This window comes from Rattus norvegicus, chromosome 8 (assembly GCF_021556685.1).
Source record: "Rattus norvegicus strain SHRSP/BbbUtx chromosome 8, alternate assembly SHRSP_T2T, whole genome shotgun sequence".
NCBI classification, from domain to species: Eukaryota; Metazoa; Chordata; class Mammalia; order Rodentia; family Muridae; genus Rattus; species Rattus norvegicus.
In genome coordinates this window covers 67,999,111-68,017,034 of record NC_141541.1, presented here as the reverse complement: position 1 = coordinate 68,017,034, position 17,924 = coordinate 67,999,111, and the positions used below count along the sequence as shown (strand labels likewise).

The 17,924-nt window shown below is 37.0% G+C and overlaps 1 protein-coding gene and 1 long non-coding RNA gene across 34 annotated transcripts in view; one reads left to right on the top strand and one right to left on the bottom strand.

Moving 5' to 3' along the window:
* Myo9a (myosin IXA) overlaps positions 1-17,924 on the bottom strand; it is a 203,022-nt gene that overhangs the window by 57,483 nt on the left and 127,615 nt on the right. For 7 of the 23 annotated variants that reach the window (XM_087560286.1, XM_087560293.1, XM_087560289.1 and 4 more), the window contains 6 exon segments: positions 17,050-17,172; positions 14,657-14,806; positions 12,011-12,330; positions 9,782-11,362; positions 7,250-7,331; positions 6,531-6,743 (listed from right to left, as the gene is read on the bottom strand). In XM_087560286.1, the coding sequence (XP_087416412.1) occupies positions 6,531-6,743; positions 7,250-7,331; positions 9,782-11,362; positions 12,011-12,330; positions 14,657-14,806; positions 17,050-17,172 (2,469 nt within the window). 23 annotated transcript variants of the gene reach the window in all.
* The window catches only part of LOC102546766 (uncharacterized), a 150,480-nt gene that overhangs the window by 67,711 nt on the left and 64,845 nt on the right, over positions 1-17,924 (top strand). For 7 of the 11 annotated variants that reach the window (XR_015627742.1, XR_015627744.1, XR_015627750.1 and 4 more), the window contains 2 exons: positions 12,098-12,387; positions 14,615-14,772. This is a non-coding gene — a long non-coding RNA (uncharacterized LOC102546766). Of the gene's footprint in view, positions 1-12,097; positions 12,388-14,614; positions 15,247-17,924 lie in introns of all 11 variants that reach the window. The other 4 variants (XR_015627748.1, XR_015627747.1, XR_015627751.1 and 1 more) reach the window with 2 other exon arrangements.

Below are 17,924 nucleotides of genomic sequence, written 5' to 3'. Positions count from 1 at the left end.
AAAGTGCAATCATTAAGAAATTAAACCAAAATAAGAATCAAAACAACTTAGTCATTACTCCCTGTAACAGGTATGTCAGTATTACCCCAGTGGGCACATCTTCCTGCCACTGGTGTTGCTGTTCTTAGGGGTCCCAGCCAGGGAAGACTATTGATGCTGTATCCACCTCTGCAGCACGCACAGTGCCTTCCGACACTATGAAAGCTAGCTGGCAGGGGGACAGCTTGCTGCTCCATGGAAGAAAGTATATATCTGATATTGTAAATGTGGTCAAGAACCCATGTCTGGGAGGAAGAGGCAAGAGGATCTTTGTGAGTTTAAGGCCAATGTGGAATAGAAGTTACAACACAGCCCTATCTATATAATAAAAACCTGTCTCAAAAAGAAAATGGCGGGGCTGGGGATTTAGCTCAGTGGTAGAGCGCTTACCTAGGAAGCGCAAGGCCCTGGGTTCGGTCCCCAGCTCCAAAAAAAAAAGAACCAAAAAAAAAAAAAAAAAAAAGAAAATGGCTGAGGTCACAGGTGAGTGAAGACCTCACTACTGTCTTTCACCTAAACTGACAAGGCACTCCACTGTATTCTTAATATTTATGTTTATTTCCACAGACAAGTGCTATTCTCATCCTTAATCAGAGAAGCTTCTCTTTGCAGTGAAGAGCAGTGATTAAAGAGTCTCCTTGAAACTCAAGAGGCTTAGAATAAATGTTAGTTGACAGCTCAACCCTGAACAGGACATTTATACTACCCACTTAAGGTCCAGGGGACATTGAAAAAGAAGCAGCACAGCATAAGGAGGGGAGGGCTTATAAAATGGTTTCTTCAAGGCATGCCACAACTACAAACATGATCTTAAGGTAGCAGGGGTCGCCTGCACTGAGACTGTCAACCACCAGTCTGAGATGGGAGGGACTGATAGGGCTCAATCTCCCCATGATGAACCACTGGCAACTGATAGGTTCTAAGAAAAGAATAGTCATTGTCTTTCACAGTGTACAAAATAGTTCCAAACTTGGGGCTACATTGTTTGTTAAAATCAGTGGGCACAAAACAAAACAAAAAGGTATGTATGTATGTATGTAGGAAAGGAATCTATAGGGAAGAAGGTGGGAATGGAAGTGGAGAGGACGGAGGTAAGTAAAAGTGAGTACTGAGAAAAAAAGAATGTAATCAATAAAGTAAAATTAACCTGGAAATAAGTTACAAAGTACCAAAAGAGGGAAAGAAAAGCACAAAATTTTAATTGGGAAAATAATAAAGGCTATAAAAGCAAAAATTGTCAGAGAAAAGATAGATAAAGACAAACAAAAATCACTATTCCTAATACCTGAAGTTCCTAAACAAGAGACACAAAATAATAGTAAATATAAAGATAACTTCTCCAAAGACAAAACTAAGACAAGAATTTACATACAGAAAGAATCTAGTAGGTATAATGGATCATTAATCTAAAATGACCAACTCGAAACCATATCCTGAAACACCAGAAACAAAAGTCTGAACACTCAGATCAAATAAATCACAAATAACAGAGAATTAGAATGGCAAAAGACAATACTACATAAAGGTATCTATAAAACAGCATTTTCAAAAAATTTAGGCATAGCAAGGTGAACCACTGACTTAAAATGTAAATCATTTATTTTATTAGATATTTCTATTATTTTATGTATATGAATGTTTTGCTTGTATGCATGACAATGTGCATGCCTATAGGATCCTCTGGATGGGTACCACAATGAAGGTACAAGAACAAGCAGTGCTCTTAACCACTGAGCCATTTCCATAGCCCCTAAATCATGGATTTAATGTAGTCAAGATGGCTCCGAAAATATCAAGGCTACAGAAAAAGAAAAAAGTCAGATGAGTTTGCCGTGTTCTAGATTTCTGTAACTGAGTTATGACTTAAAATTATTTTAAGTCCTTCCTGAGTAACTACTGACTGCTAGAAGAACTTCATCTAAGCAAATAAATTTAGTAGATCTAAGGTAAACACAAAGTTGGGACTTAAAGAGAAAAATATTAAATTATACGTTCTGACAAAGAAAAGTTTCTAAAACAGATATAAAGAAGATGAGCAATCAGAATGACTGAGAGTAGTGTCACAGATGCAAGTTAACTAGGTATTACTTAATAAAAACTGACTAAGGGATGGCGATACAGTCCTTTAAAAAATAAGAGTTATTATGGACCGACTTACCAGATCAATAAAGATCTGACTCACCCATGAAAGGGAAATACTTTTCTATTTTATTCAAAGTGGGATTCTACTTTACAGAAAACATTTAAGTGAAGATAAAATAAAGGGCTAAGCAAAGGCATATCAATGGAAGAGAATCAGAGATATTACTAACAAGAACCAAAAATTAAGAACTTTAAATGCGACAAGAGTGCTTCTTTAAATACTAAAAGCCAGAATTAAGAAGGAATAGAGGATTTACCTTACCATTCTCAGCCTGAGACAGAGCAGTATACAAAACATAAGGAAAATGTCAAGAACAGCATCAGGAAGAGGGAGAGATTATGGGTGTATTTTTAAACTTTATGCTATGAACAGAGTACTTTCATCAAATACTTGTGGTACATTCACAAAAACTGATCATATATACCAACTGTAAGTATTACAGACATTAAGATAAAAGCAGAAGCCAATGAAGTAGAAAATGGAAAAATAAGAATAATAAATAAAAATTATCCCTTTTTGGAAAAGATGAGATAGACAATGACTAGTGGGCTATGGTTACTGGGCTATGCCTTGGCAGCCACACCCTTTCTCTTTTTGGCCACCACAAAGGATATACTGCTTCTTGATAGAACCAAAGCAACAGAGCCACGTGACTAGGCCTATCATTTATGTTGTTACTTCGGGTAATTTTGTTATAGAAATCTAGAACACAGCGAACTTAAAAATAAACACAAATCTGTAATTAAGAAATGGTCAGTGGGTGTGGTGGCACAGACCTTTAACAGCAGCACCTGGGAAGCAGAGCTTTTTTTGTCTCTGTCAGACATGTAATTTAATATAGGGGTTTCTAAGAGTTCCAAGCCAATATGGCCTACTATAGCAAGTTTCAGCCTAGCCAGGCTATAGTAAGACACTATCTTAAAAACAAAGGGAGAGGAGTGATCGAACACAAAGATTTTTTTTTAATCATAAAAATACATGTTCCAGACTTCTATGTAAATAAATATTTAAAGGTAGATGAAACCAATAACTTTATAAACAACAAAAAGTGAAAGTTTGTCAAGCTGCATTAGGAAATATGTTTTAAGACCAAGTTCTTTAAAGGAAAAAAATTAGCAAGGAATTATGCCACAGCAGCAGCACTGTTTTAGGTGGTTTAAATCTGGGTAAAGGCAAGGAAAAAAACTATGTGTAGAAATGTATGTTTCCTAAACTAATCTCACAGATAAATATAAACAATTTAACTAATTCATCATCTAGAAGACATACTGAAAAACTAAACACTAACACAGAAAGTTATCTTTTAAATGTACTTTAGCAGAATATGCTTTTGTTCTCCTTGAGTAAATCTCAATATAGTAGACACACAATCAAAGTGGGATTAAATATCCAAGAGAATATTGAAACTGCAGTTTGAAATAGAAGCTTTCAAAAAAAAAAGCATAAAAGTCGCAGCAGTGGGAAACTATTAACTTTTGCTTACCCTCTCCTACAAATGATTATTAATTAACCATCTTCAGATATAGTGTTTATTTCAAATTCCCTTTAGGTGATTAATTTGCAATTGTTTTTAATTCTATAAGATCGGTGACTTTAAAACTAAAAAGAGCAGATGGCCATTTCTGCTAAGAACTAATACCATGCTCCCTAGTTAGCAAATACTGGTGGTGATAACACCATTTCGCCCAGGGAAAAAAATCCATTTTTTAGAAATTCATGTGCCCAATAAACTCAAATCCACTTTTGAAAACATGCATTTTGAGAATGCAATAAATTCAAAGTAAGATTCATCATCACAGTATCAGAGTTAGAGTATATGACACATTTTCAGAATCATCAGAGAAACACATTTTAAAACCATTCCTTCCCTTCCCTCTACCATCCCTCCAGTAAACATCTACTAGCTCATTCTACAAAGCAAAGCTTCCTCATGCAAGCATCCACCAGAAACCAGCACCACCACCACCAGTTCCTAAAACAGGCTAAAGAGGATAGATAGTAAGAAAGCTGGAGGTGACCGACACACTGTGCAAGAAGGTCTACAACTACTGGCATGCAGTGACTGTCAAGCAGGTGAACAGAGGCCACAACACCAAAGGAGCTAAAAGCTCCAAGCAGAAAGCCCAACTTCCTGGGTGATCCCAGCAAGAGTTCCCAGTGTGAAAAGTATTCTACCACTGACAGGACTAAGGAGTGTACAAAAGAAACTCTCAGGAACAAAGCAGCAGTTATAAAGTGCTAAGTTCTTCCATACACAATAAATCTATACAAACTAGATAATGCTATATTTTCAGTAAGATTTGTTTGTTCCATACAAAATTTTTAACTATTATATATATATATATATTATTCACTATATATCTACTATTATAACTCAAATATAGGGCATCTTCATAACAATTACTTAATCCTACCATCAAGAGCTCTGAACTCTACTTTATACACCTTAAGAGAAGAGTATAGATCATTTCCAACTTCTGCAGTTTTCAGGTCTATAACTTATTTTGTTTTATCAGGGAGCATGTTCTGTATTTTTTGTTTGTTTGTTTTGTCCTTAGGAAATGAGTCTAGCCTTCCATAAGAGATGAATATTCAGAATATTTGAGAAATCTAGAAAAATTCTAAATTGGTCTAAATATAATTCAAACATAAAAGTTTAAACCTCAAATATGTAATGACTCAAAGATCATCATAAGAGTCTTTCACAGTAAAGAAACATTAGAGAGAGTCGATTTATATAGGGAAATAAAAACTATTTCATCAACCATAATTGCTTTAGTTCCTATTAGACTTAGTTTATTAGGGTATCTATACTGTCATTTCCTAGAACAATCATAGAATAAAGCACATATGCATGTATGCGTGCGTGTGTGCGTGCATGTGTGTGTGTGTGTGTGTGTGTGTCTTCCTCTCTCACTCTACTTTTTCTATGTATCCTGGATAGCTTGGCCTGACGTTATGTGGGCCAAGGTGGCCTCTGCTATTAAAATGCCAAGTGCTAGGATTAAAGGCACATTCACAATGCCCGGCTACCTAGTTTTTTTGAGTTTCTCACTGAATCTCGAGCGTGGCCATTTGGTAAAGCTGACTGGCCACAGGACCCTTGGGATTCTTCTATCTCTACCTCTAAAGTCTGAGGTTAAGGGCTCATACCGACATGCTTGGCTTTTTACATGGGTACTAGGAGTCTAAACTCAGGCCCTTGTCCAGCCAGCACTTTACCCCCTAAGCAACTATCTTGGCCCCAAGAATTAAACTCTTCACCCTAAGATAACTGTAAATGCAATCATACATATACTCTGTTGCTCTAATTTTGGTTCAAATGACAATAAAGTTATATCCTAAGCCAAAATGAATATGGGTTTATTCAAACTCAACTAAAATGTTTTAATTTCTGTTTAAAACAAATCCATGATAAACATAACCTATTTGGTTGGGTTGGTCCAGGATGACATTTTGCTCATTAAATTACATGTGTTTGTACTTTGCTAGAGATCAGGCCAGAGGCTTGCATGTACATGCTTGATTCTAGTAGTGTTTTTGAGATAGCCTGGCCTTCAACTATGTAGCTCATGTTGGTATTAAAATTTGGCAGTCCTGCCCTGGCATTCTAAATGTGTGATTATATCCATTTTAATCTTTGGGAGGCTTGATCTCACTGTACAGTTCAAGCTGGCCTTGAATTTGAGATAATTGTGTTCCATCATGCCAGTTACATTATACAAAATTCATGTTTCTTTTCTATTACTTACCAGAAAGGAGAAGGTAGGAACTTTAAAGCTTCCCCTATCCCTATTTTTTAAGTGAACAGTCTTTCAGTTAAAGTCTGAATTTATTTAACAGGCATTTTTATATACCAGGTCAGAAAACTCTGACCAATAAGTCAAATAAAGCCATTGCCTACTTCTCCCTATTTACTAAAATGCCATGCCCATTTTCATTGCATTGTCTATGACTGCTTTCACATGTAGTGGTCAAGATTAAGTAGCGTCAAGCAACTAAAACCATGATCTACAAAGTCTAAAATATTTATCATCTGGCCTTTTACAAAAATAAAAATTTAAAAATGATTCCTACTCTAGGCTTTTATAGGTAAAATAGTCAACATTTCTACATCAGTGCTAACTAAATAACCTTAATTTTGCCTAATTTACCATTTGATATATACAATTAAAGTGCCCCTTATTTGAGTTCTATTCAATTAGACTTAGCTTTTGTTGCTGTGTTCACTGAGGCTTCTAATGTACAAGCCATTACATGGAAAAAAGCTGTGAAGGTTAGCTTTAGATTAGCAAAGACTACTCCAGCAGATCTGCTTGCTGTTTTTTCTTATTGCTGTAAAAATTACCATTTCGGAGTCACTGTGAGAGGCCTGACCCAGGCTGGATACAGGCCCTAGCTCAGAGTGAGAAGCTTGGTCAAGGGAGAGAAGGGGCTCAATAATGTCATCGTAATCATCTTCCTCTGTATCCCCCTCCCCATCGGCAAAAGTACCTCTAGTCAAGAAATCGGAGCGCGTCCGCGCCATTCGAGCTTTCTTTTTATGGGCCGGTCTGGCAACCTGCTTGACCAAATGATAAAACAAATAACACAACAATGTTTTGTTTTTGTAATTTGGGAGAAGATGCCAATGAAAGAGGGCTCATGAATGTCTGGAAACTTCCCTCCACCCCATCATGCCCTATGCCCTGTCCATTAGCAGAAGTAACAGGGAGGACCAAAAAGAACCTATACTCATTACTGTGAACAACAGATAAGGATCCAAGTTAAGTCTACACTAGTCTTCTCCATAGGGAACTAAGTCACCCTTCAGTACCACAAGTCATACCAAAATCACCTGAACAAACTGTCCTTTTTTGCTATAATTTGTACTTTTAAGGTACCATTCGTGAGTAGTACACACCTTCCTAAATATAAAAGTCTTAGCCTATAAGCTTTTTTTAAAATAAATAAATGAATAAATAAATAAATAAATGAGTAAATATTGTGTTCTACCTATAAATATAGTAAATTCCAAAATAATGTGCACCTATGCTAATGCAAAGATAAAGAAGATCCAATACTTACCTCTCGTTGCCCAGGCCCTGCTAACTTAGATTTCCAAGCTGGTTCATCTTGTTTGTGGACTTGAGGATTTCCACTGTGTACACTTTAAACAAAATAAACAGGATTGTGCTTCAGTTCCTAGCAGATAGTCCTAAAGTATAGCATGAATTATAATTTTGTTTGTTTTTGTTTTTGACAGTGACTCTCTACATAGCCCTGGCTCTCCCAGAACTCACCAATTAATTCTAGCCTTGGGCTCAGAGATCTGTCTGCATCTGCCTGCTAAATGTTGGGATTAAAGGCATGTGCCACCACACCCTGCTATGAATTATAACTTAACAAGACAGGACAAGCCAAAAAAGCCTAGCAAATTCTATAAATAATTTCAAGTCTTAGTCAATCTCCAAATCTGACTTATTATATTTATTCTCATATTATGTGTAAGTATGTGTGTATGCAGGCATGTCTGTCTGTCTGTCTCCATTAGATAGGATCTCTCACTGAACCTGGAGTGTACTTTTTTCTTTTCTTTTCTTTCTTTGGCAAGGATGACTGGCCGGAAATCTCCAGCAATGTTCCTGTCTCCACTGGTCACAGAACTAGGGTTATAGGTGTGTGCAGCCACACTCAGCTTTAATGTGCGTGCTGGAGATCCAAACTCAGGCCTCCATGCTTGGGTAACAAGTGTTCTTAGCTACTGAGCCACCTCCCAAGTCCCCAGATTTATTCTTCTTATCCAATCAATAGTATAACCAAGAATCTATATACATGATGAATTCAGAAGTCCCTGTGATAATCACTGTATATATTATACTATGATGGCATACATTTAAGAAAGGTAGCAGCAAAATTAGTTAAGAACCAAAGTAAAGGGACAGGAGGAATGGCACAGTGGTTGAGAGCATTGTCTGTTCTTCCAGAAGACCCAGGTTCAAATTCCAACACCCACATAGCAGCTCACAACTGTCAGTAACTCCACAGTCTGATACCCTCACATAAACCTACATGCGGGCAAGATACCAATGCACAGAAAATGAAAATAATTTTTTTAAAGAGAACCAAACTCAATTCAATAACGAGAAATTAAAAATTTTAAGTCCCTTCCATCTTTAGGATTCTTTTCTTAAACAGTCTTTTCATATAATCATAAAATATATGATAGTGATGAAGATCTTGTTTTACTTTGGGATGGTTCCTATTGGTTACAAAAAAAAAACTTTTCTGAGCTCTTGTAAGTTTTTAATCTCTAACCTTTAACACTTGAGGCTAATACTAACAATGACAGAATAAGAATTGTTATTAAGCAAAAGGAAATGTGCTCCAAACAATACAGATACAGCATTGGGTTGTGAAAGTTCAATTTTGTCTAAAACAAAACAGTGGCAAGACTATTTTATCATTAAATTTCTATGTAGAAATAGACCGTCAGACTCTGATGAAAATTTGAACAGTACCTAGATTTTCATGGCACTAATTACTTTAATTTAGTATTATGAGTTTTAAATCCATCCTTAAACTACAAACTCCTTAGGAGTCTTGACTTAACTACTAGCATCAGACTAGTTCAAAATAGACAATAGCACAACACTAGATAAGTTAATTGTTTCTCCACTAGAACTTTCATAAATGAAGTCTAGGGGTTGTAAGAGGTTACCTTGAACTGGGGAGACAACTCAGTGAGTGCCAGCAGTGTGCTTAATAAACGTGCATGATGTCCCAGGTTTGATCCCAAACATCAGAATTTAAAACAAAACACCTAAACCTGAAAATAGCTTCTCATAACCTCTATGAGTTAAATGCTTCTGTGGTTAATTATAAACCAAGGAAGAACCCCACTGTAACAGATGTCTGACTTGGAAACGTAAGACAGGTCGTCCGTGGAGGTGCACGCCTTCAGTTAGCAGACACAGGCCGATCTCTAGATCAGCCTGATCTACACAGCAAGTTCCAGGCCAGCAAGGGCTACACCATCTCAGAAATAAAAAAACACATTAACCATAAAGTAGAAGGCAGTTGCCAGCAACGGATGAGAGGGAAAATAAAAGCTGTTGCATGAGTAAATTTCAGTACTGCAAGATGAAAAAAACATGTTGTATAATAACTTCTGTGTAACAACTGCTATTATACCATACATGTAAAATTTATGATACTAAGCTTTATAAGTGATTATCACACAAAAAACATAAAGACATTAATGAAGACCATAAACAGGACAGCAGCTGTGTGAAAATATACTAAGTTCTGGAAAGCCTCACAATAACCAGTTTGGATCACTACACTTCATAGCTCTATAGCAACCAAGACATGCTGAATGCCTGGTATACTTACAAGCACATCATTGCCCTTTACAAATGATTTCTCAATAAATAAGGAAGAATACCAAAAAACGTGTTATCTACACCCAAAGATTCCTAGGATATAATTATTTATATTTACAAAGGGGGAAAATCAGATGAGAGCAGCATCCATGTACACAGAGTAGAACACAAATCACTTCAACAAACTACTCTAAGAAACTCCTCACTGAACTATAAAAATACCGATGTCACTTACAGGGGAGTAATCACATTGTCTTTTGGTGTGAAGAAAATAGGTCTCGAACTTCCCTCTCTGGAAGGGTCATCAGATCTGTGGCTGTAAGAGTGAGTTGACTTAAAGTGTTCTCTTTCTGTATTGCGATTATTGGAGAGTCTACAGGCAGCATCATGTTGGGTACCCATTCTTTCTGTCTTGGTTAATTCCTTGACAGTTCTAGATTGGCATGGGCTTCCTTTTCTTTCAAAGAACAGGGTAACAGGTCGGTCTTTTGGGGGTAAATGAATGGAGGGACTATCTTTTGTGGCAAGAGCTGATGGGGAACCTAGTACACCAGCTTCTCCCTTACTTGGAGTATTTTGGATATGCAGAGAAGATGGCCTCTCTACTTTTTGTCTTGACTGGTAAAAGGATGGTGCCAAGAGAGAGGCCTCAGTTCGTGACTGTTCAATTGTCTTGAAAGCCTTGCGTTCCTTCTCTAAAATATCTGTCTGCTGACGAATCTGTTCCATCATTTCTTTTTCATTCTGCTGCTGTAACTGCTTTTGCCTTTTCTCCTTTTCAATATTCAGCTTTTCTAGCTTCTTAAGCACAGTACATGAAGAATCTGGATTCAAAGGAGTCACCTGACCTGAAAACTGACACTTCCTGGCTTCTCTGTTAATATCCAGAGTAAGAGTTGTCTTCAAAGTGGTTTCTCTTTCTGGTAGTTTGTTTCTTTGGATACTTGTATCTAGTTGGGAGCTTGTTTTCAGAGGTTCTTGATGAGGAATATAAAAAAATGTAGGCAGACTACTTGAAACAAAAGAGTCTCTCAGCTGAGATTTACAAGTGATGGGTTGAGAACTATAGACAAGCTTTTCCTCTGCAGTTCCATTCTTCAAATGCTCTGAGTCAGAGGATGCTCCTTTTCCAGAAAACGTAGAGCTTGTCTCACTTGAGGCACTGAGGGCATTATTTTGTGAATCAAATTTTGGATTGGTAAATGTACTGGGTGATGAAATTTTCAATTCTCCATCATCTAAAATGAGGGACTCTGGTTTGCTCTTTTGGTTCTCATCACAGGTTAAAAGTTCTAAGCTCCCTTGAGAGCTCTCACTATCAGGTGTACCCTGTGGAGATTGAAGGCCTTCAGGCATCAATTCTGTAGACCATCTACGTTCCTCTGAAGGAGACATGCCACCAAGAGAACGGACTTTGAGCAATTCTAAGCTAAATATAGCTTGTTCTAATTCTCTCATTCTCCGACTTTCTCTTTTGGCCCGACCTACTTTTTTCTGATGTAGATCTTCCAATGACTTGGGCCTCTGTCTTACAATCACATCCCCCTGTAAATCTGTACCACTTTGGCTCCTGCCTCTCTCCTGTTGCTTGTCTGGAGACTCCTTTGAGAAGTCCATTGAACTCTCCCGGCTAATTCGATTACTCTCTATCACAGATTTACATTCTTCTATGGCTTTCACTCTGTTGGCAAAGGAACGATCCTCCCACTCAGAAGGGTCTGAACCCTGGATTTCTAGAGGTCCACATGTCTTGATCTGCGCCAATCCATGCTCTAGTTTTGTTTCTTTCAGCCTTTCCTCTTTTAAAGCCTTATATCTATACAAAAATAGACAAAGTAGGTTATCGATAGTTCTTGGTTACCAATAAAGGCAATTAAATTTACAATAAGTTTTAATAGAAATACTTTTTGAAAGTGGAATCTTGCTATCCTTAACTATGTTCAAAGTCGGCACTAAACTTCAGACTCAAGAAATCTTCCTGCCTCCACCCCTTATTTAGCTAGGACTAGTATGTGCATACCATTGTATTCATGAATATGTTTCTAAAAGTAACTTGATTGTATTTGTTCAATTCTTTACATGAATAATTCCTAACTGGATAGCCTAGACAAAATGTTAACTATACTAAAACTCCATTAATATCATTATTTTAATATAGTACAATAGAGATCAATGTTCTTAAGGTAAAAACAAAAAGTTGACTATTTACAAATTTATAAGATTGAACCAAATGTACAGTTTTTTTCTTAGCAGTTATGACCATAGGTCATGGAGGTTTCCAACCTGATTTAATTTAATGAACATTTATTTAACTTTTGCTAAAGCCCAGACAATACAGGTTAGAACTGGTACTTTTATCATAGTCTAGTGATTAAAAACACAATAATAAAAGTATTAAAGCAGAGGTTGAAACAAAGGAACTATGAAAACAGAAGGAACAACTGCTTCATTAAAATAAGATTACCTTTGTCGTGCTCTGAATCCTCTATATATTGACTGTAACAGGATAATTTTATTCCTTTGTTCTTTGTACTTCTTACTTTGCCTGTAGCCCCTCCATCTTGACTGTATACAGGTAGCAGCCCTGTGTCTACGCCTACAGAGTTCCCTCCATCTCTGCTGGATAATGACAGCTGCAGCTCGTAACTCCAAGTACCGCTGCCTCTCTAAGTGAGCACGCCAGGACGCTTGAAGAAGGGAAGCTGCACTAGCCATGATGAAAGCATCTTTCTCCACAGCCGCATTTCTAACTTGCTTCTGATTTAGATAGTTCCTCCAGAATCGCTAAGGGAAATGAAAAGAGAAAATGGCTGTCACATTACCACTCGTTAAATAGAAGAGGTAAAATAGGCTAAATTTCTATGTCTACACTTTAAGCATATGTAGCTAACTTGTTGGTGGTTAAAAACTAATAGCAACAACAACATTAGCGCCTTCTATGCTGCCATTGAGTTGTGTTGATGCTTTGGTTGGTCCAGGTTTGGTCTCGCCTATAACCTGCTGCTGTAGGTGTAATGGAAGTTAGGACTACTTTACAGGAGGTACTGGAGATGACCTCCTCTAAGACCAAATGCCTTATCAGATGGGATCCACAGAATTGCCAAAGCCTTAAATTAAGCAAGTGCCATGCTCATGTTTGTGGTTTTATACACAACTGATGAGCCGTGTTAATGGAGGCCCTTTGACAATGGGCAGGCCTCTGCAAAAATTCATCAGGAGAAAAGTTCCATGAAGTAGTGGTTGGGGATTATGGCAAAACAAAAACAAAACAAAGCCCACAGGTCAGGCTTTTATCCAAGGACACATCAAATGTAAAATAGTAAGTAAAAACTTGGCTCTTTAGAAAACAAAAGCTGTCTTTGCTTATTACAACTGTTATTTCAAATAATCTAGTTGAATTTAAAATTATACAATTTAAAATTTTAGATGTTTTCATATTCTATAAATTAATAGGCTCTATTTTCTTTCTTTTTTTATTTATCTGTTTATTTTTTAGGGTGTCTCCACTGTAGCTCTGACTTTTCTAGAAATGTATATAGGCAGGCTAGCAGGCTGGCTTTAAACTCCATGCAAATCAAAATCACTTGGAGAGTCCATCTTACTATACCTGTCAGAATGGATAAGATCAGAAATACAAGCTCATGCTGGTGAGAATGTGGAGAAAGGAGAACACTCCTCCATTGCTGGTGGGACTGCAAACACACACAGCCACTATAGAAAGCAATATAGCCCTTCCTTATTTCAATCAATCTACCTCAAGACCCAATCATACCACTCTTGGGCTTATATCCAAAAGAGGCCCCATCCTACCACAAGGACACTTGCTAAAATATGTTCATAAAGGCTATATTCATAAAAGCCAGAAAGTGGAAACAACATAGATGTCCTTCAATCAGAGTGGAAAAAAATGTGGTACATTTACACAATGGAGTATTATTCAGCAGTTAGAAAACAAAGTAACATGAAATTTCCAGGCAAATGGATGGAACTCGGAAAAAGAAATCATCCTGAGTGAGGTAACTCAGGGTCAAAAAGACAAGCATATACACACAAATAAGTGGACATTCGTTGTGAAGTAAAGGATAATCATGCATAATCTGCAGAGCCAGAGAAAATAAGTAATAAGGGTTAAAGGGGGAAGACAAGGATGTACCTGGGGAGGGCCAATAGAAAAGAAACGTCAAAGGTGGACTGGAGCGGGTGAGGATGGGAACAGGAGGAATCAGGAGGAGGGCTGGAGGGGGAGAATCATTGGAGAGATGACTAGAATTGAGCATTTTGGGAGTGAGGTAAAAATCCAGTACAATGGAAACTCCATGGAATCTACGAGCATGACACTAGCAGACTCCTAGCAGTGGGGGATACAGAGCCTGAACCAGCCATCCTGTACAACTAAGCAAGGTCTCAAGTGAAGGATTGGGACACCAACCCAGCCACAAACCCTCCAACTTACAGTGTACCATGCTTGCAGGATATGAGGAGCTTAGCAGAATCACCATTAGAGAAACTGATGGGAACAGATGTGGAGTCCCACAGCCAAATATTAGATGAAGTCTAGGGTGTCCCTTAAAGGATAGGGCATAAGGATTGGGGAAACAAAGAGTCAGAAGTACCACAAAAACAGTCTACAGAATCAACTCACTGGGACTCATGTGGGCTCACAGAGATCAGGGTGCCTGTATGGGCCTGACTAAGTGCTCTCTCTATATATGTTATGGTTGTGTAGCTCAGTGCTCGTGATAACACTGGGAGCAAGAGCTGTCTCTGACTCTTCTGCCTGCCTTTGGGATGCTTTTCCTCCTACTGGGATGCCTCATTCAGCCTTGCTGTGAGAATATGGACCTGGTCCTATTTATAGCTTGTTATGCCATATTTAGTTGATGTCCCTGACTCTGAGGGGAGGTTAAGGGTGGTGGTGGGTGGATCTGGGAGAAAGAGAAGGTAGGGGAGGGAAGGGAAAGTGCAGTTGGATGTAATATATGAGAGAAGAATAAATTAAAAGGAAAAAAGAAATAAGCATGATTCATTCTCATCACTAAGGTTTCATTATTATTTAAATGTTTCACAGTAAAATGGCTCTTTCATATGGAGAATCTCTTTCTCATCCTACCTGAATAATAACAGACGCCTGTCTCAAGTGAAGGAACTGCTGCCTAGAGAGCAAGACCCTGAACCACCGCTGCAGCAGTATGATTCTGCGAAGCACTTCCTGATGAAGCAGATCCTGTAAGTGCTGTCGTTCATGCTCCTTTAGGAACACCTATGAGAAGGAAGACAAGGAATAAAGCTTAAGAAAAAATGAAAATTATCCATGTATTATTATTTCCGTGGTAAGCTTTCAGAGAAAACACATATAATGGCAGAAATGCAAACAAAGTACTGATAAATGGTTCTCTCACCTGGACTAAAGTAATCATTCTCAAACTGAAAAAAAGATGCTTGTACCTGAGAGGAAATGGGAAAATGATAAAAGCACCAACTTTTCACTGTCAAACATTACGCTACATTACTGCCTCTCATCTGGAAAAAATATTACTGTAAAAGATCAGGATACCTCTGGATAGTATGTCACAATTTTTGAAAATGTTGGATTAAGGGGAAAACTGAAACCACAGACCTTGAAAAACGGTTATAAACCTGAAGGAGCCAACGATAACCATCTACTGTGCATTGAAGGCTTCCTATTCCCCAGAGCCAAAAGTAGGTATATACGAAGTATAAATTAGACATATCTCTTTGGAAACAGATTTATGATTCATCTTTAGGAGCAGGCAGATATCATATTACAGGAGTTAAAGAGTAAACTACTAAGGATTAGAGTTAGATGATCTTACCTGAGCAACATAAAAGTTAAAAAAACTAAAATTACTCAATAATTAATCTTCACAAAGTACTGTTAGATATTATGAAGCTAGAGTATGGAAGTGGGCGTTATTTTGTCTTATGTTTTATAACAAATGCTCATGTAGCCCAAGCTGGCAGGGAATTTCTATGCAGCTAGAATGATCATGAATAAGTAATTTTCCTGGTACTGTTTTCTAGTGTGTAGATTGTAGGCATGCAGTTCTATTGCCTAACAATAAGGAGGACCAGTCAGTGCAAGTGAGGAAGATATATAAATTTAATGGGGATTATAATTGAGCATGAGGTCAATAAAAGGAAAGCATCATATTTAAGTGATTTTAATAAATGGGTAGAATACATTAAATAGAATGACTAAAATAGAGCATAAATAGTAGTTTAATATTTTCAAAGTAATATAGAGGAAACAAGCTAAGGAGCAAGAAATAAAATGGAATCAGGAATAAAGAAACAGGCTGAGATATAAGAATCAATTCTAAGAAAAGAACCAAAAGAAGATTTTTTTTACAAAAGGATTAAATCAGTTAGGTAAGCCCAAGATGATCATGGTTTTCTCCTTGAAAATTGAATGAAAAGGAAGAAAAGAAGAAGGAAGAGGAGGAAGAAGAAAAATATAAATAAAAGGTAATAAAGAAAATAGCTGAAAATGGCAGTAGAGGAATCTGGATGTTACTGTAGACAGGATAAGTTGGTCATTACAGTAGAATATCTTAGACATGGTTTGAATTACAGATGAAGCTGTAGTCAGAACACTGGCCAGAAATTCTAATGATTAATACTAATTGCATTTTATTTTAGGTTGTACATAGGTCAGGTAACAAACTACAGAAGTCAATTCTATTTATAGGTATATCATATGAGTTCTGGAATTAAACTCAGGTTATCAAGCTTGATGGCAAGCACTTTTATTGCTAAGCCATTAAAAAAATAAAAAACAGGGGCTGGGGATTTAGTTCAGTGGTAGAGCGCTTGCCTAGCAAGCACAAGGCCCTGGGTTTGGTCCCCAGCTCTGAAAAAAAAAAAAAAAAGAAAGAAAAAAAGAAAAAAGAAATAAAAAGAATAAAGGACCTAGGGTCAGTAATGAACCTAAGATAAAAGAACTCCTAAAAATTGTCTTCCACGGGTGTGCTAGCATTCACACATTATCCATGTACAAATATAATAATAATAATAATAATAATAATAATAAATAATAATAATAATAATAATAACAACAACAACAAATCAAATTTATGGGCAACCAAGATAGCAGAGTAGGTAAAAGCACTTGCCACCAAGACTGAAAACTTTTAATTTACATATTAAAAACTCTCATCCCTGGGACTCACATAGTAAAGGAAGAGAACTGATTCCACATGTATTCCTCTGACTTATACAACCCTGCCATGGCCCCGTTATACACGGAGAGAGAGACAGGTAGATAGGTAGGTAGGTAGACAGACAGACAGACAGACAGATACATAGATAGAGGAAGGTAGATAGATAAGGTAGGTAGACAGAGATAAACAAAAAACCATCTAACTTAACTTCCTTGTAGTAACTTAATGCAAACTGATCTTTTCATAAAAGTCATAGACAGAGACAGGTATTATTATTAAAATATAAAATCTCTCAATTTTGACTAAAGTCATATATACTTACCATGGTTTTTCCAACTTGATAATTATCAGGATTGATATTTATTTTTCTGAAGAAATCTTGAATGTTAAATTTTGATGGGATAATATGTTGGGGAAGAAGTACATGAAAGTGGCTCACAAAATCCTGAAAAGTAAAAAGATAATGGTATCTGATCACAAAGTAACTAGATGAGTACTATGCCCTAAATGGATTATCCCTTTATTAATGGGTTTTTCAGCCTTTTTAGTAAAAATAAAACTTTATTTAAAGCAAGTCAACAAGGAAGAAAATCAGAATACACTGTAAGAGAGGAGCGAGCCACACACACACACACACACACACACACACACACACACACACACACACACACACACACACGAGTTGAAGGTATTCTAGAGCCTGTTTTCTAATTCTTTTAAAAGTAGAAGGTAAACTGGCAGGGGTAGAAACTGATAAGAGAGTGCGTAAGAGAGTAACCAGAATTAATTATATACATGTAGGAAATTGTCAAAGAACAAACTTATTAATAAAAAAGTAGGGTGAACAAAACAAAGTGTTACTTTAAAATGCTATAAATAGGAGGGACAGGAAAGATGGCTCAGTGATTAAGAGCACTGAGCACTTTACCAAGGTCTGGTTTATACAGTCTAAGTGTCTATATACCTGCTAACAACAATCTGTAACCTGCTGGGAAGAATGTGACGCCTGCTCCTGCCCTTCCAAGGCACTATACTCACATGGCACATAGCTATACACGCAGGCACAGCACACATAAACATAAAATAAAACTGAAAACATCTTTTAAAAATATAGTTTTAAAACCAGTAAAAGTTACCAAGCTTGAAACATTATACTAACAAATGGAAACTGAATTTTAAAAAGAAGGGCAGAAGTTG